General features: G+C 49.2%; 1 protein-coding gene across 1 annotated transcript in view; it reads right to left on the reverse strand.

The window, feature by feature from the left end:
• Positions 1-1,631: 1,631 nt before the first annotated feature.
• The window catches only part of LOC139390480 (glutamate receptor 1-like), a 190,419-nt gene continuing 170,743 nt past the window's right edge, over positions 1,632-21,307 (reverse strand). The window contains exons 14-16 of the mRNA XM_071137612.1: positions 14,313-14,427; positions 9,186-9,320; positions 1,632-2,182 (exon numbers count right to left, since the gene is read on the reverse strand). Coding sequence (XP_070993713.1) covers positions 1,988-2,182; positions 9,186-9,320; positions 14,313-14,427 — 445 coding nt within the window. The 3' untranslated portion in view covers positions 1,632-1,987. The remainder of the gene's footprint in view (positions 2,183-9,185; positions 9,321-14,312; positions 14,428-21,307) is intronic.

Here is a 21,307-nt window from a genome sequence, read left to right on the forward strand (position 1 = left end):
GTAAGCAGTCTATCTCTGTCCAGTATCTGTCTTCACTGTCAAACATGTTCAAGAGTGAAAGGTTGTTCCATGTTTAGCACTATGGCTATGGCAGAAACAGTCTGACAGCTGCGTCCGTGTTGAACGCTCTCTTTATGGCAGAGACCCATACAAACAGAGCCAGAGCAGAGCTGGAGAGTGTAGCTAGCAAATGTTCCTTTTGTAGCTGTAGGCAGGCTGTCTCTTATTCCGATTCCAGTTTCCTAACGAGGCGTCTCTCTGCTGCCAGCCCTATAGGCTACAGCAACACGTACAATGACCTAAACATCAAACAATACTGAATAACCTCTGTCATAAAATAACAAACTACTGAGAGAGAAACAAGATTGGTTGCCATGGTGGTAGCCACCGTTTCCATGGTTTCCATTAACGATCGCCAAAGGCTGATTGACTGTGAACGTGTAAATCAAGCAGGGGTTTCTGTGCGTAAGTCATGCCTCCTTCCACTGTCAGTTAGGCTGTGTTCCAAAATGACTACTCTCTCTACAAAATAATACAGTGGAGCCACTGAGGAAATCAATGGTGTTAATCTGTGGTACTTTGTCAAGTTATGACCATGTCAGTCAATACTTCCTCATTTCCAAATCTAGCCATACCAAGCATTCTAGGTAGTTTAATAACGTGACAGTGTGTGTGTCTGTCGACAACAGACACACGCAGTACAGCATGTATGTTGAGGAGAACACAACACAGCTGGTTAAGCATCAATTTAAACGTCTTTCACCTGTGAGATCAGGACAAATGAAATCCATACCTATACAGGGATCAGTCTCTGTGGGAAGGACTGTCAGCAGATGGTTCAGAGAGGCCAGGGATGACTGAGCTCTGTGCATGATTATTCATGTCTGTATTTTAAGATTGCATTGGTGCTTGATATGCTTGTGTTCCAGTTCATGATGCCTTTCCAATATAACGTGTGTAACTGTGTCCAAAACACACGAGAGAAACCATAGCCACAAATATCAAATGACCATAATAAACAATCAGCATTATTATCATTGTTGTCTTTTAGCTGTGCAAAGACACAAAGAAACACCCATTTTGTGATCCGTCATCACTAAGTAAATGGTCAGAGAGAGTAGGTAGTGAACTGAGATTTTACACAGACAGACAGACAGACAGACAGACAGACAGACAGACAGACAGACAGACAGATAAGAGAACGGCCACAGCTCAGGTCAGGGACTGAGAGGTCAGCGCAGGGCAGAAGAGGTCAGCGCAGGGTAGGAGAGGTCAGTTCAGGGCAGAAGAGGTCAGGGCAGGGCAGGAGAGGTCAGGGCAGGGCAGAAGAGGTCAGGTCAGGGCAGAAGAGGTCAGGGCAGGGCAGAAGAGGTCAGCGCAGGGTAGGAGAGGTCAGGGCTGGGCAGAAGAGGTCAGGTCAGGGCAGAAGAGGTCAGGTCAGGGCAGAAGAGGTCAGGGCAGGGCAGGAGAGGTCAGGGCAGGGCAGAAGAGGTCAGGTCAGGGCAGAAGAGGTCAGGGCAGGGCAGAAGAGGTCAGGGCAGGGCAGGAGAGGTCAGGTCAGGGCAGGGCAGAAGAGGTCAGGTCAGGGCAGAAGAGGTCAGGGCAGGGCAGGAGAGGTCAGGGCAGGGCAGAAGAGGTCAGGGCAGGGCAGGCGGTATTTACGGGATTGTTCTCTTTTGAACACAGAAAGGAACACCTTTAAAAAAAAATCATGATAAAATAATCAAAAAACATCACATCCCTCCACATGGCTCCTTTTTCAAAACATTTTCCTTATCTTCTTTTCTGTTCATTTCTATACTCCATCTACATGTTTCCCCTGTTTGTAGTGAGTGATTTCAGAGCGCATCCATCTCCGGCACACAGCACGCAGCCGCCACACAAACAAACGGGTCAGAAAGAGGGCCATGTTCATAAGGTCAATGTCACCATTAATGTGGCCATCTTTGTAAATCTCCTGCTCAGCCCCTTGTGCCAAGTCATGTGATCACAGGCCGGAGGCGCTGAGCCCCATGCTGGCGGTGTGGCTCATGCAGGAGAGAGTCTGGACTGTTTCAGGGAAGTTGTGAGTTAAGATGCGTCCGTTCTCTCCTCCACCTCCACCTTCACCTCCTCCTCCCCCGTTCCCGTTCCCGCTCATTCTGGTCATGGAGGAGCAGTGCATGGCGTCGTTGACGTTCTGCTGCAGATAACAGAGAGAAAAGAGGGCAACAGAGTTGGACACCAAGACAAGAGTCACAGCCATGCATACATCTATGGGCTCTCAGTAATACTGGTCACCTAAACAGAGGTTAGTCCTACCAGGTAAATAGTGTCTATGGGCTCTCAGTAATACTGGTCACCTAAACAGAGGTTAGCCCTACCAGGTAAATAGTGTCTATGGGCTCTCAGTAATACTGGTCACCTAAACAGAGGTTAGCCCTACCAGGTAAATAGTGTCTATGGGCTCTCAGTAATACTGGTCACCTAAACAGAGGTTAGCCCTACCAGGTAAATAGTGTCTATGGGCTCTCAGTAATACTGGTCACCTAAACAGAGGTTAGCCCTACCAGGTAAATAGTGTCTATGGGCTCTCAGTAATACTGGTCACCTAAACAGAGGTTAGCCCTACCAGGTAAATAGTGTACGTATCTCCTGGGGATTTAGACTCTAACAAAGACAAGAGGATAGGCTGGTGTAATATAATGATAAAATATAACTATCATAGTATTGTAATACAGTAGAATAATATTGTATTATATTATGTGTCTTGTAATCGCTGACGTTTCAACCACAAGGTCTTTGTTGAATCAATAGCCCTCCATTTGATCACCTCCTATCTGATTTCTCTACAGGAATACTGGAATATATTAACAATAATAGTTGTGTGAATGAATGTGTAACTAACTACAGGCATCTATGAACAGGCTAGAAGAAACCAGCATGTCTCTATTATGATGGTAAGTGTTTGGCAGACAATGTCCCAAGTGGCACCCTATATAGTGCACCCTATTCCCTATATAGTGCACCCTATTCTCCATAAAGTGCACACTATTCCCTATATAGTGCACCCTATTCTCCATATAGTGCACACGATTCCCTATATAGTGCACCCTATTCCCTATATAGTGCACACTATTCTCTATATAGTGCACCCTATTCTCCTTATAATGCACACTATTCCCTATATAGTGCACCCTATTCTCCATATAGAGCACCCTATTCCCTATATAGTGCACCCTATTCTCTACATAGTGCACACTATTCCCTATATAGTGCACCCTATTCCCTATATAGTGCACCCTATTCCCTATATAGTGCACCCTATTCCCTATATAGTACACCCTATTCCCTATATAGTACACCCTATTCCCTATATAATACACCCTATTCCCTATATAGTGCACCCTATTCCCTATATAGTGCACCCTATTCCCTATATAGTACACCCTATTCCCTATATTGTGCACCCTATTCCCTATCTGGTGCACCCTATTCCCTATATAGTACACCCTATTCCCCATATAGTGCACCCTATTCCCTATATAGTGCACCCTATTCCCTATATAGTGCACCCTATGGGATCCGGTCAAGAGTAGCACACTGTATAGGGTATAGAGTGCCATTTGGGACACAGGCAATGAGCGGATAGCAGTCACAGTGTGTTATCCTTCATTGTCTTTATCTAGCTACTGACTGTTACTGGTGCGGAGCGGTAAACGCTTCTGATAGCCCACACACATCACACTCCCAATTTGCAGGCAGAGAGGAGAGGGCAGCGATGGTCTCTCTTTGGCCTTATTGCTCTGAGCTACAGCATAATGCAATAAAAGCCAGTGGGGCTGAAAGTGGAGCTAATGACGTGTGTGAGTGTGTGTGTGTGTGTGTGTGTGTGTGTGTGTGTGACTGTGTGGTGTGAGTGTGTGGTGTGAGTGTGTGGTGTGTGTGTGTGGTGTGTGCGTGGTGTGTGAGTGTGTGTGTGTCTGTGTGGTGTGAGTGGGTGTGTGTGTGTGTGAGTGTGTGTGTGGTGTGAGTGAGTGAGTGAGTGAGTGAGTGTGGTGTGTGTGTGGTGTGTGTGTGTGTGTGTGGTGTGTGTGTGTGTGTGGTGTGAGTGTGAGTGGTGTGAGTGAGTGAGTGAGTCTGTGTGAGTGTGTGGTGTGAGTGTGTGGTGTGAGTGAGTGAGTGAGTGAGTGAGTGAGTGAGTGAGTGAGTGAGTGTGTGTGGTGTGTGTGTGTGGTGTGAGTGGGTGTGTGAGGGTATGTGTGTGAGTGTGGTGTGAGTGTGAGTGAGTGTGTGGTGTGAGTGAGTATGTGTGAGTGAGTGTGGTGTGAGTGAGTGTGTGTGGTGTGAGTGAGTGCGTGTGTGTGTGAGGTGTGAGTGAGTGGTGTGAGTGTGTGTGTGGTGTGTGAGTGTGTGTGTGGTGTGAGTGTGTGGTGTGAGTAGGTGAGTGTGTGGTGTGAGTGAATGTGTGAGAGTGAGTGAGTGTGTGGTGTAAGTGTGTGTGTGTGTGTGTGTGTGCGTGTGTGTGTGTGAGTGTGTGTGAGTGAGTGAGTGTGTGTGTGAGTGTGGTGTGAGTGAGTGTGTGTGCGTGTGTGTGTGAGGTGTGAGTGGTGTGAGTGTGTGGGTGGTGTGAGTGTGTGTGTGGTGTGAGTGTGTGGTGTGTGAGAGTGAGTGTGTGGTGTAAGTGTGTGTATGTGTGTGTGTGTGTGTGTGTGTGTGTGTGTGTGTGTGTGTGTGTGTGAGTGAGTAAGTGTGTGGTGTGTGTGTGTGAGTGTGTGGTGTGTGTGTGTGTGTGTGTGGTATGTGTGAGTGTGTGTGATGTTCTAGAGCTGCTCTCAGGTTGTAATAATATAACTAGTGTCTGTCAACTTATTCTTCATTACCACATATCAGCCTTTACTTGTAAGCCTGTCCAAACAGCTGATTTGAACGAGAGGTATACCGTAGAATACCGTTATAATCCTAAATCTATCATCTCTGTTTTTAAAATCTCTGTTACAGCAGTGGCAACATAGATAGGATGCTACTACAATGACCTGCACTACAACACATAGAGTCAGCATAGGAGGGAGGAGGAGGGAGGGAGGAGGGGAGAGGAGTGAGGCAGAGGAGAGGAGGGAGAGAGGAGAGGCGAGGAGAGGAGGGAGGGAGGGAGGAGAGGAGGGAAGGAGTAGGAGAGGAGAGAAGCAGAGGGAGGAGGGAGGGAGGGAGGAGAGAGGAGGGAGGGAGAGTAGGGAGGAGAGGAGAGGAGGGAGGGGGGGAGAGGAGGGAGGGGAGAGTATAGAGGAGAGGAGGGAAGGGAAGGAGGGAGGGAGAGTAGGGAGGAGAGGAGAGGAGGGATGGAGGAGGGGAGATGAGGGAGGGAGAGAGGGAGGGGAGGGGCATAGATATGATTCTACTACAATGGACCTGCACTACAACACATAGAGTCAGCAGAGGAGGGAGGAGGGGAGAAGAGAGGAGGGAGAGTAGGGAGGAGAGGAGGGAAAGAGGAAGGAGGGGAGGGAGGGAAGAGGATGGAGGGGGGAGGGAAGGAAGAGGAGCGAGAGGGAAAGACGGAGAGAGGGAGAGGAGAGTAGGGAGAGAAGGGAGGGGTGGGACATAGATATGATTCTACTACAACAGAGCTGCGCAAAACAAATAAAGTGTCAGCAGAGGAGGGATGAGGGGGGAGGAGAGGAGGAAATGAGAGGAGGGATGAGGGGGGAGGAGGGAGGGAGGAGAGGAGGAAGGAGAGGAGGGAGGAGAGAGGAGGAAGGAGAGGAGGGAGGAGAGAGGAGGGAGGGAGGAGAGGAGGAAGGAGAGAGGAGGGAGGGAGGAGAGAGGAGAGAGGAAGGAGAGGAGGGAGGGAGGAGAGAGGAGGGAGGGAGGAGAGGAGGAAGGAGACGAGGGAGGGAGAGTAGGGAGAGAGGAGGGAGAGTAGGGAGGAGAGGAGGGAGGGAGGGAGAGTAGGGAGGAGAGGAGGGAGGGAGGGAGGGGGGGAGAGGGAGGGAGAGTAGGGAGGAGAGGAGGGAGGGAGGGAGGGATAGAGTAGGGAAAGTAGGGAGGAGAGGAGGGAATGAGTGGAGGTATGAGAGAGGAGGGAGGGAGGAGAGGAGGAAGGAGAGGAGGGAGGGAGGAGAGAGGAGGGAGGGAGTGTAGGGAGAGAGGAGGGAGAGTAGGGAGGAGAGGAGGAAGGGAGGGAGAGAGGAAGGGAGAGAGGGAGGAGAGGGGGGAGGGAGGGAGAGTAGGGAGAGAGGAGGGATGAGGGGGGAGGAGAAGAGGGAATGAGAGGAGGGAGGAGAGAGGAGGGAGGGAGGAGATGAGAAAGGAGAGGAGGGAGGGAGGGAGGAGAGGGGAGGGAGAGAGAGTAGGGAGAGGAGGGAGAGTAGGAAGGAGAGGAGGGAGGGAGGTAGGGGGGAGAGGGAGGGAGGGAGAGTAGGGAGGAGAGGAGGGAGGGAGGGAGGGGGGAGAGGGAGGGAGGGAGAGTAGGGAGGAGAGGAGGGAGGGAGGGAGGGGGGGAGAGGGAGGGAGAGTAGGGAGGAGAGGAGGGAGGGAGGGAGGGATAGAGTAGGGAAAGTAGGGAGGAGAGGAGGGAATGAGTGGAGGTATGAGAGAGGAGGGAGGGAGGAGAGGAGGAAGGAGAGGAGGGAGGGAGGAGAGAGGAGGGAGGGAGTGTAGGGAGAGAGGAGGGAGAGTAGGGAGGAGAGGAGGAAGGGAGGGAGAGAGGAAGGGAGAGAGGGAGGAGAGGGGGGAGGGAGGGAGAGTAGGGAGAGAGGAGGGATGAGGGGGGAGGAGAAGAGGGAATGAGAGGAGGGAGGAGAGAGGAGGGAGGGAGGAGATGAGAAAGGAGAGGAGGGAGGGAGGGAGGAGAGGGGAGGGAGAGAGAGTAGGGAGAGGAGGGAGAGTAGGAAGGAGAGGAGGGAGGGAGGTAGGGGGGAGAGGGAGGGAGGGAGAGTAGGGAGGAGAGGAGGGAGGGAGGGAGGGGGGAGAGGGAGGGAGGGAGAGTAGGGAGGAGAGGAGGGAGGGAGGAGAGAGGAGGGAGGGAGAGTAGGGAGAGAGGAGGGAGAGTAGGGAGGAGAGGAGGGAGGGAGGGAGGGAGTGGGGGAGAGGGAGGGAGGGAGAGGAGGGAGGGAGGAGAGAGGAGGGATGGAGAGTAGGGAGAGTAGGGAGGAGAGGAGGGAGGGAGGGAGGGGAGAGTAGGAAGGAGAGGAGTGAGGGAGGAGAGATGATAGGGAAGAGGGGGAGACAGATGGAGAGAGAGGAGAGGAGTGAGGGACATAGATAAGATGAAGCTACAATGGACCTGCATTACAAAACATAGAGTCAGCAAGGAGAGGAGGGAGGGAGAGGAGAGGGGGAGACGGAGGGAGGGAGGGGAGAGGAGGGAGGAAGAAGGGGAGAGGGTGGGAGGAGGGGGAGGGAGGAAGGAGGGGGGGATGGGGAGGAGGTTGGGTAGGGAGGAGAGGAGGGAAGGAGTGGAGGGAGGGAGAGAGGAGAGGAGGGAAGGAGGGGAGAGGAAGAGAGGGATGGGGGAGAGGAGAGTAGAGTAGGGAGGAGAGGAGGGAGGGAGGGAGGGATAGAGTAGGGAAAGTAGGGAGGAGAGGAGGGAATGAGTGGAGGTATGAGAGAGGAGGGAGGGAGGAGAGGAGGAAGGAGAGGAGGGAGGGAGGAGAGAGGAGGGAGGGAGTGTAGGGAGAGAGGAGGGAGAGTAGGGAGGAGAGGAGGAAGGGAGGGAGAGAGGAAGGGAGAGAGGGAGGAGAGGGGGGAGGGAGGGAGAGTAGGGAGAGAGGAGGGATGAGGGGGGAGGAGAAGAGGGAATGAGAGGAGGGAGGAGAGAGGAGGGAGGGAGGAGATGAGAAAGGAGAGGAGGGAGGGAGGGAGGAGAGGGGAGGGAGAGAGAGTAGGGAGAGGAGGGAGAGTAGGAAGGAGAGGAGGGAGGGAGGTAGGGGGGAGAGGGAGGGAGGGAGAGTAGGGAGGAGAGGAGGGAGGGAGGGAGGGGGGAGAGGGAGGGAGGGAGAGTAGGGAGGAGAGGAGGGAGGGAGGAGAGAGGAGGGAGGGAGAGTAGGGAGAGAGGAGGGAGAGTAGGGAGGAGAGGAGGGAGGGAGGGAGGGAGTGGGGGAGAGGGAGGGAGGGAGAGGAGGGAGGGAGGAGAGAGGAGGGATGGAGAGTAGGGAGAGTAGGGAGGAGAGGAGGGAGGGAGGGAGGGGAGAGTAGGAAGGAGAGGAGTGAGGGAGGAGAGATGATAGGGAAGAGGGGGAGACAGATGGAGAGAGAGGAGAGGAGTGAGGGACATAGATAAGATGAAGCTACAATGGACCTGCATTACAAAACATAGAGTCAGCAAGGAGAGGAGGGAGGGAGAGGAGAGGGGGAGACGGAGGGAGGGAGGGGAGAGGAGGGAGGAAGAAGGGGAGAGGGTGGGAGGAGGGGGAGGGAGGAAGGAGGGGGGGATGGGGAGGAGGTTGGGTAGGGAGGAGAGGAGGGAAGGAGTGGAGGGAGGGAGAGAGGAGAGGAGGGAAGGAGGGGAGAGGAAGAGAGGGATGGGGGAGAGGAGAGTAGAGTAGGGAGGAGAGGAGGAAAGGAAGATGGAGGGAGGGAGGGGGAGAAGAGAGAGGGAAGAGGGGGAGGGGAGAGATGGAGAGTAGGGGGGAGAGGAGAGGAGGGCGGAGGGGAAATGAGCGAGGGAGGGGAGAGGAGTGAGGAACATAGATAGGATGCTACTACAATGGACCTGCACTACAACACATAGTCAGCAGACGAGGGAGGAGGGGAGAGGAGGGAAGGAGAGGGAGTGGAAAGGAGAGGGACGGAGGTGGTGAAGTAAAGAGAGACAGATTAAGGGAAAGAGACAGGTAGAGAGAAAGAGATAGACAGAGATAAAAGGGTAAAGAGGGAGGTATAGAGGTAGAGCGTTTGCGTTGCGGTTGAGAAGTAGTGAGGAGCTACAGGTGGGTCTACTGTGATCACACGGTTAGATGGCTGGAGGGAGGGAGGGAGGGGTGAGGAAGAGGCAGATGATATCAACATCATCAATCATCATCATCATGGTATCACAGTTTCCTACCCCGTGTCCTCTGTTCTCTCTCTTATATCTTAACAGTGTTGTTGGAGTACAGGCCGTAGCTCTGCAGCTCTGTGTAAGGAGCGGTAGCGCCCCCTGTGTCTAAGGCTGAGCACTGAAAGGTCTGAGCGGCGGATGCGGCGGCGGCTCGCGCGGTGGACACCTTCATTCTCTGAGACTCGGTTCGCGACTTGTAGCAGAACTCCACCAACGCCACCAGCATGGCCAGGCCCAGCCCTCCAATCAGAATGTAGAACACTCCGGCCACGTTGCTCAGGCTCAACGCACTTGTCTTATCCTGGGGGGGAGAGACGGGGTAAGAAGGAGAGAGGGGAGGACACACACACACACACACACACACACGCACATGCACACACACCTTACACACACACACACATTGTACACTGTACACACATTACACACACATTACACACACACAATGACACCATACATAGAAAACATGTAAAAACACACAGAAACAGCATGCACAGAGCCAAACAAATGTGGTACACACGCGCACACACACAGACACACACACACACACACACACACTTAGACAGACACAATTGTGTCAGGACTCCCAGAAAACACATAACAGTTCTGCCTGCTTAGTTAACTAACCCAAACCCTGCTTAGTTAACTAACCCAAACCCTGCTTAGTTAACTAACCCAAACCCTGCTTAGTTAACTAACCCAAAACCTGCTTAGTTAACTAACCCAAAACCTGCTTAGTTAACTAACCCCAAACCTGCTTAGTTAACTAACCCAAACAAAATACAGGTAGACAAGATAATATTCACTAAACAACACGTGCAACTTCACACTACTAATATAACACACTGGCTTTATTAAGACACTAAGTTGACATAGTAAATAACCCACTCACTCCGTACTCAGACACAGATAATACTTGAAGAGCTAGTCTAACGTTATATTCATTGCCTTTCTTTATTTCTGAGGGGGTTTAGATAAAGTGCATTTTTCATGACAATAAAACTTGAGTCAAATCCTCAAAAGATCCATGCATCCATGCAGCATTAATTTAACAGGCAGAGTCTAAATTCACTTTAACCCACATATTGTGGGGTGGCCCGTTATCATGTTGTTCTACAGTATATATCCATCTAGATATATACTATAGTATAGTATATATCTAGATATATTATAGTATATGTATATGTATGTATTCTCTACTTCCAACAGATAAACTGGTTATCATGCTGGGGTTGTGGGTTAAGGAGGGTTGAGGCCGCTGCTTCATTCTCAGTGGTGAGAAACCATGCTGGTCAAGACAATCAGATCATTATCAAACTCCCTGATTCTGCTTTAGGGTTATGCAGGGTGTAGGGGGTTGCTAGCCTCGCGATACAGCTTGATATTGCAAGCTTAATCATTTAACTGATTGTATGCTCGGAAGCTCAGTCTGGCTGGCAAGACTAACGAGTTGCTAGGCTGAACAGGATCAGGCTGGCATGCGAGGCTAAGGGGTTGCTAGGCTGAACAAGATCAGGCTGGCACGTGAGGCTAAGGGGTTGCTAGAGGCCGAACAGGATCAGTCTGGCACGCGAGGCTAAGGGGTTGCTAGGCTGAACAGGATCAGGCTGGCACGCGAGGCTAAGGGGTTGCTAGGCTAAATAGTATCTGTAGGTTTTATAGGATTTGGGTGGGGTGCACCTCTCCCACTGGAGAGGGTAGAGCCAGACCAGGCAGGCTGGTGTGGAGAAGTGTTTCAGGGCCAGGCAACAAGAGGTGCATTGGATCCATGGGGGTCACATCCACAGACAGAGAAGGAGCCAAGGTCATGTTAGGAGCCAAGGGTCAGGGGTTAGGAGTGGTCTGAGCCCTTCACAGGGTCCATCATTTAAATCAAAATCACACTCTCTCTCTCTCTCTCTCTCTCTCGCCACACTGACATCCAGGCTGCATCCTAAATGGCATCCTAAGTGAACTGTATAGAGAATTAGGTTGCCATTTCAGACACAACTCAGTCCCATGGGTGGAGCCTTAGGGTGCTGTTCTTTGTTTTGTTCTCTGTCTGCTTTAAGAGACCACTTTGCTGACAACAGCTACAGTGCATTGGGAAAGTATTCAGACCTCTCGACTTTTTCCACACTTTGTTAGGTTACAGCCTTATTCTAAAACTGATTAAATCATTTTTTCCCTCATCAATCGACACATAATGACAAAGCAAAAACTGAAATATCGCATTTACATAAGTATTCAGATCCTTTACTCAGTATTTTCTTGAAGCACCTTTGACAGCGATTACAGCCTCGAGTCTTCTTGGGTATGACGCTACAAGCCTGGCACACCTGCATTTGGGGAGTTTTGTCCATTCTTCTCTGCAGATCTTCTCAAGTTCTGTCAGGTTGGATGGGGAGCGTTGCTGCACAGCTATTTTCAGGTCTCTCCAGAGATGTTCGATCGGGTTCAAGTCCGGGCTCTGGCAGGGCCACTCAAGGACATTCAGAGACCTACCCTGAAGCCACATCTGCGCTGTCTTGGCTGTGTGCTTAGGGTCATTGTCCTGTTGGAAGGTTAACGTTCGCCCCAGTCTGAGGTCCTGAGCGCTCTGGAGCAGGTTTTCATCAAGGATCTCTCTGCACTTTGCTCCGTTCATCTTTCCCTCGATCCTGACTAGTCTCCCAGTCCCTGCCGCTGAAAAACATCCCACAGTATGATGCTGCCACCACCATGCTTCACCGTGGGGGTGGTGCCAGGTTTCCTCCAGACGTGACGCTTGGCAATCAGTCCAAAGGGTTCTTGGTTTCATCAGGCCAGAGAATCTTGTTTCTCATGTTCTGAGTCCTTTAGGTGCCTTCTGGAAAACATGTTACATTTTGTTTTGCTTCTGTCTGGCCACTCACTCTACCATAAAGACATGATTGGTGGAGTGCTGTAGAGATGGTTGTCCTTCTGGAAGGTTCTCCCATCTCCACAGAGGAACTCTGGAGCTCTGTCAGAGTGACCATCAGGTTCTTGGTCACCTCCCTGACCAAGGCCCTTCTCCCCCGATTGCTCAGTTTGGCCGGGCAGCCAGCTCTAGGAAGAGTCTTGGTGGTTCCAAACTTCTTTCATTTAAGAATGATGGAGGCCAATCTGTTCTTGGTACCTTCCCCAGATCTGTGCATCGACACAATCCTGTCTCGGAACTCTACGGACAATTTCTTCGACCTCATGGCTTGGTTTTTGCTCTGACATGCACTGTCAACTGTGGGACCTTCCATAGACAGGTGTGTGCCTTTCCAAATAATGTGCAATCAATTGAATTTACCACAGGTGGACTCCAATCAAGTTGTAGAAACATCTCAAGGATGATCAATGGAAACAGGATGCACCTGAGCTTAATTTGGAGTCTCGTATCAAAGGGTCTGAATACTTATGTAAAGGTTTTTATCGTTAATACATTTGCACAACTTTCTAAAAACCTGTTTTCACTTTGTCATTATGGGGTATTGTGTGTAGATTGATGAGGGGAAATGAAATTTCATCAATTTTAGAATAAGGCTGTAACGTAACATAATGTGGAATAAAGTGAAGGGGTCTGAATACTTTCTGAATGTGCTGATCTCTTTATGTTTCTATTCCCTCTGGTTGATATTAGCTAGATCAGCAGAGTGCACTTTACAATAATGTACTTCAACATAATGTAGTAGTATACATAAGGACAATCTCATTCTGACATGAGGGATGCCTGCAACATGATCATCACTCCAGAGAGAGAGAGAGAGAGAGGGGGAGAGAGAGAGAGGGGGATAGAGAGAGAGAGGGGGGATAGAGAGACAGAGGGGGATAGAGAGAGAGCAGGATAAAGAGAGAGGGGGATAGAGAGAGGGTGGGGATAGAGAGAGAGAGAGGGATAGAGAGAGAGAGAGAGGGGGATAGAGAGAGAGGGGGAGGGAGAGAGAGAGAGAGAGAGAGAGGGAGGGAGGGAGAGAGAGGGGGATAGAGAGAGAGAGGGGGATAGAGAGAGAGAGGGGGAGAGAGAGAGAGAGAGAGAGAGAGAGAGAGAGAGAGAGAGCGAGAGAGAGAGAGACAATCTCAGTCATTATACTAATGAGTACCAGTGGCATGTTTAAGAGAGCTAGAGCAAAAGTTTGAGATATAAGGGCTGGTCTGGGAACAGACCTTACAGGGCTTTTGTAGTTTCAGACTGGTTTTGGATCAGAGGTTTTTGAGGAGGTTGTAAGGAGTGTTTGGGGGCTAGGACTGGTCTAGGATCAGGGGTTTAAGGACTGAGTTATAGTGTGTGACTGACCTTGCGTCCGGAGTCGTTGCTGCCACACTCTCCTTTATCGTACCACCATTTGTTCTTTAGTTTGTCTAAGACGGCCTGCTCATTGAGCTTCAACACGGCTAGGTTTACCGGGATCCTGCATGTACACCACACCACACCCAGGACAGGGCAGGGCCATAACATAAATAACATAGCATAACATATGTTATCTTATGTCAGTCATTCAGAACATGTCCAATCATATACCATATCTACGCATCAAGGTTTTCTGCACTTTAGCTGTGCCAGTGGTTAGTAGTCTGAACCCTCACACACACACACACACGTTCACTCACAGGCAAGTACATAAAGTATACATCAACATCATTGGCAACATACACATGTACATCAGAGTCAAAGTGATATGTGTTTATACTCCATCTCTCCCTACTGTACTGTACGGTAGTAGATGTGTATTACTGTATCACTTTGGGTAACCGGCACACCAGCTGTGAACCCTCTGTTACGGAACACAACACGTCAGAAAAGATTCTGATTCTGGAGTCTATTCCCCTTTAAAAGCTGTAGGAGCATCTAGGTAGTAGGAGATGCTTGGGGACAAAGACACAAACAAACCCAATTCTGCTGTTTGTGTGGAATCTTCAGTGTATCAGCTCTATAGGGATCCTACACATGAATAAAAGACAACCCTTACTTATTCATGAGAACAGGGTAAGGGGTGGGGGGAGGGCTACTAAAATACAAACTGTGCCTATTCCAGACACCCTCTTCCCAGCAGGACTACAGTAGTTTATGTTGGCTAGGGAGAAAGTATAATGTTTCTCTGTAGTTTTAAGTTGGCCTCTTTACATGGAGTTGAAGCACTTGTTAACCTGCGTGTTGAAGTCGGGGCCATAGAACTATCCATGGCTTGGGAGAGATACAATATCATGTCTCTCTTGTGTTTTACAGAGTTGTCAGGAAGTGTTTCCATCCAGAGTGTCTGAGCAGCTTTGTGATTGGCCAGTTACCCCCCTGGTGGTTCAGCGTGGTTGGTTGAAACAGGGTTCTGACCTTGGAGTCCCCGCCCCCGCTGCCACACTCGCCCTTGTCGTACCACCATTTGTTTTTCAGTTTGTCCAACAGGCCTTGCTCGTTCAGTTTTAACACGGCCAGGTTAACAGGGTTTCTTTAGAACGATAATAGATACAATCAGAACGGGGTCAGTTTTGCTGGGTTAGGAAATACGCCAAAAAAAATATTTTATGGACAGGTATATAAAGTTATATTTATAGACTGTACAGAGCGATTATGAAAATGTTAGAGCTATATTTTAATAATGATAGCTGTATAATGAAACAGTTTATGGACAGGTAGGTAAGTAGTTATGAATGTTGAACCACCTGCATGGCTAAGACTATGGTGATATATGGAGTGAATAGACCATGAGGTTGATCTTGAGTTTGGACACTCTAAATGCTTGATATACAGTATATTATTTGTATATCTCAATGGACTGAAATGCTTGCTGGCCATACTTGAGTCAGGTTTAACCACAGAGAGGACAGGACTTATTCGAGGAGGGAGACAGCAGATATCATGGAGATGCTTCAGATATGGAAGCCTGCCTGCCTGTCTGCCTGCCTGCCTGTCTCTAGATGATCATGTCCTTTGTGTTTCCACTATGTGGATATGTCTTGCTATGGAAACGGAGAACTATAGAAAGGAAATAGAAAGGAAACCACCAACTAGCTCAGCAAAATTAACTACCACATCCATATCTATAGCACCTCTCCGATAGGCTACCTGTCTCTCTCAATCCCAGAAACTGTCTCTCTCTCTCTCATCCCAGGAACTGTCTCTCATCCCAGGAACTGTCTCTCTCTCTCTCATCCCAGGAACTGTCTCTCTCTCTCTCATCCCAGGAACTGTCTCTCTCTCTCTCATCCCAGGTAGAGTCTGACATGGACTTTTATGTGTTCATGTACATTAAATAACAATATACCTGTTGGTGGGTTAGAGGTTAGAGGTCAAGTAGATGAAGCAGCAGAGTGCTTGGTGGATGGTTAGAGGTTAGAGGTCGAGTAGATGAAGCAGCAGAGTGCTTGGTGGATGGTTAGAGGTTAGAGGTCAAGTAGATGAAGCAGCAGAGTGCTTGGTGGATGGTTAGAGGTTAGAGGTCAAGTAGATGAAGCAGCAGAGTGCTTGGTGGATGGTTAGAGGTTAGAGGTCGAGTAAATGAAGCAGCAGAGTGCTTGGTGGATGGTTAGAGGTTAGAGGTCGAGTAGATGAAGCAGCAGAGTGCTTGGTGGATGGTTAGAGGTTAGAGGTCGAGTAGATGAAGCAGCAGAGTGCTTGGTGGATGGTTAGAGGTTAGAGGTCGAGTAGATGAGGCAGCAGAGTGCTTGGTGGATGGTTAGAGGTTAGAGGTCGAGTAGATGAGGCAGCAGAGTGCTTGGTGGATGGTTAGAGGTTAGAGGTTGAGTAGATGAAGCAGCAGAGTGCTTGGTGGATGGTTAGAGGTTAGAGGTCGAGTAGATGAAGCAGCAGAGTGCTTGGTGGATGGTTAGAGGTTAGAGGTCGAGTAGATGAAGCAGCAGAGTGCTTGGTGGATGGTTAGAGGTTAGAGGTCGAGTAGATGAGGCAGCAGAGTGCTTGGTGGATGGTTAGAGGTTAGAGGTCAAGTAGATGAAGCTGCAGAGTGCTTGGTGGATGGTTAGAGGTTAGAGGTCGAGTAGATGAGGCAGCAGAGTGCTTGGTGGATGGTTAGAGGTTAGAGGTCGAGTAGATGAAGCAGCAGAGTGCTTGGTGGATGGTTAGAGGTTAGAGGTCGAGTAGATGAAGCAGCAGAGTGCTTGGTGGATGGTTAGAGGTTAGAGGTCGAGTAGATGAGGCAGCAGAGTGCTTGGTGGATGGTTAGAGGTTAGAGGTCAAGTAGATGAAGCTGCAGAGTGCTTGGTGGATGGTTAGAGGTTAGAGGTCAAGTAGATGAAGCAGCAGAGTGCTTGGTGGATGGTTAGAGGTTACAGGTCAAGTAGATGAAGCAGCAGAGTGCTTGGTGGATGGTTAGAGGTTAGAGGTCAAGTAGATGAAGCAGCAGAGTGCTTGGTGGATGGTTAGAGGTTAGAGGTCGAGTAGATGAGGCAGCAGAGTGCTTGGTGGATGGTTAGAGGTTAGAGGTCAAGTAGATGAAGCAGCAGAGTGCTTGGTGGATGGTTAGAGGTTAGAGGTCAAGTAGATGAAGCTGCAGAGTGCTTGGTGGATGGTTAGAGGTTAGAGGTCGAGTAGATGAGGCAGCAGAGTGCTTGGTGGATGGTTAGAGGTTAGAGGTCAAGTAGATGAAGCTGCAGAGTGCTTGGTGGATGGTTAGAGGTTAGAGGTCGAGTAGATGAGGCAGCAGAGTGCTTGGTGGTGGGTTAGAGGTTAGAGGTCGAGTAGATGAAGCAGCAGAGCGCTTGGTGGATGGTTAGAGGTTAGAGGTCAAGTAGATGAAGCTGCAGAGTGCTTGGTGGATGGTTAGAGGTTAGAGGTCAAGTAGATGAAGCAGCAGAGCGCTTGGTGGATGGTTAGAGGTTAGAGGTCAAGTAGATGAAGCTGCAGAGTGCTTGGTGGATGGTTAGAGGTTAGAGGTCAAGTAGATGAGGCGACAGAGTGCTTGGTGGATGGTTAGAGGTTAGAGGTCGAGTAGATGAAGCAGCAGAGTGCTTGGTGGATGGTTAGAGGTTAGAGGTTAAGTAGATGAAGCAGCAGAGTGCTTGGTGGATGGTTAGAGGTTAGAGGTCAAGTAGATGAAGCTGCAGAGTGCTTGGTGGATGGTTAGAGGTTAGAGGTTGAGTAGATGAAGCAGCAGAGTGCTTGGTGGATGGTTAGAGGTTAGAGGTCGAGTAGATGAAGGAGCAGAGTGCTTGGTGGATTGTTAGAGGTTAGAGGTCGAGTAGATGAAGGAGCAGAGTGCTTGGTGGTGGGTTAAAAGAGGAGTGGGTTTTCCCAACAAACCACAACAGTACACATCAGGGATGAAGTTAGGACAAGGTCAAAACACAACAACAGTCGAGGCGACAGAGTGCTTGGTGGATGGTTAGAGGTTAGAGGTCGAGTAGATGAAGCAGCAGAGTGCTTGGTGGATGGTTAGAGGTTAGAGGTCGAGTAGATGAGGCAGCAGAGTGCTTGGTGGATGGTTAGAGGTTAGAGGTCGAGTAGATGAAGCAGCAGAGTGCTTGGAGGATGGTTAGAGGTTAGAGGTCGAGTAGATGAAGCTGCAGAGTGCTTGGTGGATGGTTAGAGGTTAGAGGTCGAGTAGATGAGGCAGCAGAGTGCTTGGTGGATGGTTAGAGGTCAAGTAGATGAAGCAGCAGAGTGCTTGGTGGATGGTTAGAGGTTAGAGGTCGAGTAGATGAGGCAGCAGAGTGCTTGGTGGATGGTTAGAGGTTAGAGGTCAAGTAGATGAAGCTGCAGAGTGCTTGGTGGATGGTTAGAGGTTAGAGGTCAAGTAGATGAGGCGACAGAGTGCTTGGTGGATGGTTAGAGGTTAGAGGTCGAGTAGATGAAGCAGCAGAGTGCTTGGTGGATGGTTAGAGGTTAGAGGTCAAGTAGATGAAGCTGCAGAGTGCTTGGTGGATGGTTAGAGGTTAGAGGTCAAGTAGATGAAGCTGCAGAGTGCTTGGTGGATGGTTAGAGGTTAGAGGTCGAGTAGATGAAGCAGCAGAGTGCTTGGTGGTGGGTTAGAGGTTAGAGGTCGAGTAGATGAAGCAGCAGAGTGCTTGGTGGATGGTTAGAGGTTAGAGGTCGAGTAGATGAAGCAGCAGAGTGCTTGGTGGATGGTTAGAGGTTAGAGGTCAAGTAGATGAAGCTGCAGAGTGCTTGGTGGATGGTTAGAGGTTAGAGGTCAAGTAGATGAGGCGACAGAGTGCTTGGTGGATGGTTAGAGGTTAGAGGTCGAGTAGATGAAGCAGCAGAGTGCTTGGTGGATGGTTAGAGGTTAGAGGTCAAGTAGATGAAGCTGCAGAGTGCTTGGTGGATGGTTAGAGGTTAGAGGTCAAGTAGATGAAGCTGCAGAGTGCTTGGTGGATGGTTAGAGGTTAGAGGTCAAGTAGATGAAGCTGCAGAGTGCTTGGTGGATGGTTAGAGGTTAGAGGTCGAGTAGATGAAGCAGCAGAGTGCTTGGTGGTGGGTTAAAAGAGGAGTGGGTTTTCCCAACAAACCACAACAGTACACATCAGGGATGAAGCTAGGACAAGGTCAAAACACAACAACAGTCTTCAGGGTAACAACAGTTGAGATCCTGTGAAATGAAGAGCTGTTAATGTAGCAATTCTGAAAGATGAATTCAATCAAACTGGCATCATATTTCATATTGACTCTACTAAAATGATACTGCAGAATGGTTTCAGACACTGTGAGAATATTCAGTAGACTCCCCTCACAGGTAGACGCTTCTAGACTCACTCGTGTCCTGTGTGAGAACAACAGTGTCACCAGGCAACACCTCTAAGGCACATTTGATTGAACAGAGCCCTTAGTAAACCAAAAAGGGGGTGTTCACTAATTTCTGATTCGGACAGAGAATAATTAAACAAATGAAAAATGGTAAGGCTTGATTTACCCACATCTTAAGTGTCTAGCCAGAACAATGGGATCTCGATGAATGAAAGAGACCATTCAGTCCGAAATTGTCTCAGACTCTCTTACAAAACATTATCTGAGTAATGAACCCCATCTTCTCTGTCTGTATCAGACATCTGTGAATACCACCGACCACGCTCAGTGTGTGTGTGTGATCTTAGGCTGCTGGGGGGAGAAAGGAGGGGTTAGGAGTGTATGTGTGTTCCGTGTCTGTGAGTGTGTGTGTGTGTGTGTGTGTGTGTGTGTGTGTGTGTGTGTGTGTGTGTGTGTGTGTGTGTGTGTGTGTGTGTATGTGTGTGTGTGTCTGTGTGTCTGTGTGTCTGTGTGAGAGAGAATGAGTGAGAGAAATAAATGGATTGTGAGAAAGGACATTTGCTGTGTGCATGCAGCCTACAGAGACAGTCCACTAAATTATTATTCAAAGACACTAAATGAAATCTCCCCATAGGAGACTTCTCATTAAAATACATGGAGATTAGGACCCCTCCAAGCCCTTTCTGGAACAGAGTACATGGAGATTAGGACCCCTCCAAGCCCTTTCTGGAACAGAGTACATGGAGATTAGAACCCCTCCAAGCCCTTTCTGGAACAGAATACGAGAATGGAGATGATTAGGACCCTCCAAGCCCTTTCTGGAACAGAGTACATGGAGATTAGGACCCCTCCAAGCCCTTTCTGGAACATAATACATAGAGATGAGGACCCCTCCAAGCCCTTTCTGGAACAGAGTACATAGAGATTAGGACCCCTCCAAGCCCTTTCTGGAACATAATACATGGAGATGAGGACCCCTCCAAGCCCTTTCTGGAACAGAATACATGGAGATGAGGACCCCTCCAAGCCCTTTCTGGAACAGAATACATGAAGCTGATTAGAACAGAGTACATGGAGATTAGGACCCCTCCAAGCCCTTTCTGGAACAGAATACATGGAGATGATTAGGACCCTCCAAGCCCTTTCTGGAACAGAGTACATGAAGCTGATTAGGACCCTCCAAGCCCTTTCTGGAACAGAATACATGGAGATGATTAGGACCCCTCCAAGCCCTTTCTGGAACAGAATACATGGAGATTAGGACCCCTCCAAGCCCTTTCTGGAACAGAATACATGGAGATGATTAGGACCCCTCCAAGCCCTTTCTGGAACAGAATACATGGAGATGATTAGGACCCCTCCAAGCCCTTTCTGGAACAGAATACATGGAGATGATTAGGACCCCTCCAAGCCCTTTCTGGAACAGAATACATGGAGATGATTAGGACCCCTCCAAGCCCTTTCTGGAACAGAATACATGGAGATGATTAGGACCCCTCCAAGCCCTTTCTGGAACAGAATACATGGAGATTAGGACCCCTCCAAGCCCTTTCTGGAACAGAATACATGGAGATGATTAGGACCCCTCCAAACCCTTTCTGGAACAGAAAAAAAAAGTATTTAGTCAGCCACCAATTGTGCAAGTTCTCCGACTTAAAAAGATGAGAGAGGCCTGTAATTTTCATCATAGGTACACTTCAACTATGACAGACAAAATTAGAAAAAAAATCCAGAAAATCACATTGTAGGATTTTTTATGAATTTATTTGCAAATTATGATGGAAAATAAGTGTTTGGTCACCTACAAACAAGCAAGATTTCTGGCTCTCACAGACCTGTAACTTCTTCTTTAAGAGGCTTCTTTGTCCTCCACTCGTTACCTGTATTAATGGCACCTGTTTTAACTTGTTATCAGTATAAAAGACACCTGTCCACAACCTCAAACAGTCACACTCCAAATTCCACTATGGCCAAGACCAAAGAGCTGTCAAAGGACACCAGAAACAAAATTGTAGAGCTGCACCAGGCTGGGAAGACTGAATCTGCAATAGGTAAGCAGCTTGGTTTGAAGAAATCAACTGTGGGAGCAATTATTAGGAAATGGAAGACATTCAAGACCACTGATAATCTCCCTCGATCTGGGGCTCCACGCAAGATCTCACCCCGTGGGGTCAAAATGATCACAAGAACGGTGAGCAAAAATCCCAGAACCACACGGGGGGACCAAGTGAATGACCTGCAGAGAGCTGGGACACAAGTAACAAAGCCTACCATCAGTAACACACTACGCCGCCAGGGACTCAAATCCTGCAGTGCCAGACGTGTCCCCCTGCTTAAGCCAGTACATGTCCAGGCCCGTCTGAAGTTTGCTAGAGAGCATTTGGATGATCCAGAAGAAGATTGGGAGAATGTCATATGGTCAGATGAAACCAAAATATAACTTTTTGGTAAAAACTCAACTCGTCGTGTTTGGAGGACAAAGAATGCTGAGTTGCATCCAAAGAACACCATACCTACTGTGAAGCATGGGGGTGGAAAAATCATGCTTTGGGGCTGTTTTTCTGCAAAGGGACCAGGACGACTGATCCGTGTAAAGGAAAGAATGAATGGGGCCATGTATCGTGAGATTTTGA

Source organism: Oncorhynchus clarkii, chromosome 31, assembly GCF_045791955.1.
Source record: "Oncorhynchus clarkii lewisi isolate Uvic-CL-2024 chromosome 31, UVic_Ocla_1.0, whole genome shotgun sequence".
In the NCBI taxonomy this organism is placed as follows: Eukaryota; Metazoa; Chordata; class Actinopteri; order Salmoniformes; family Salmonidae; genus Oncorhynchus; species Oncorhynchus clarkii.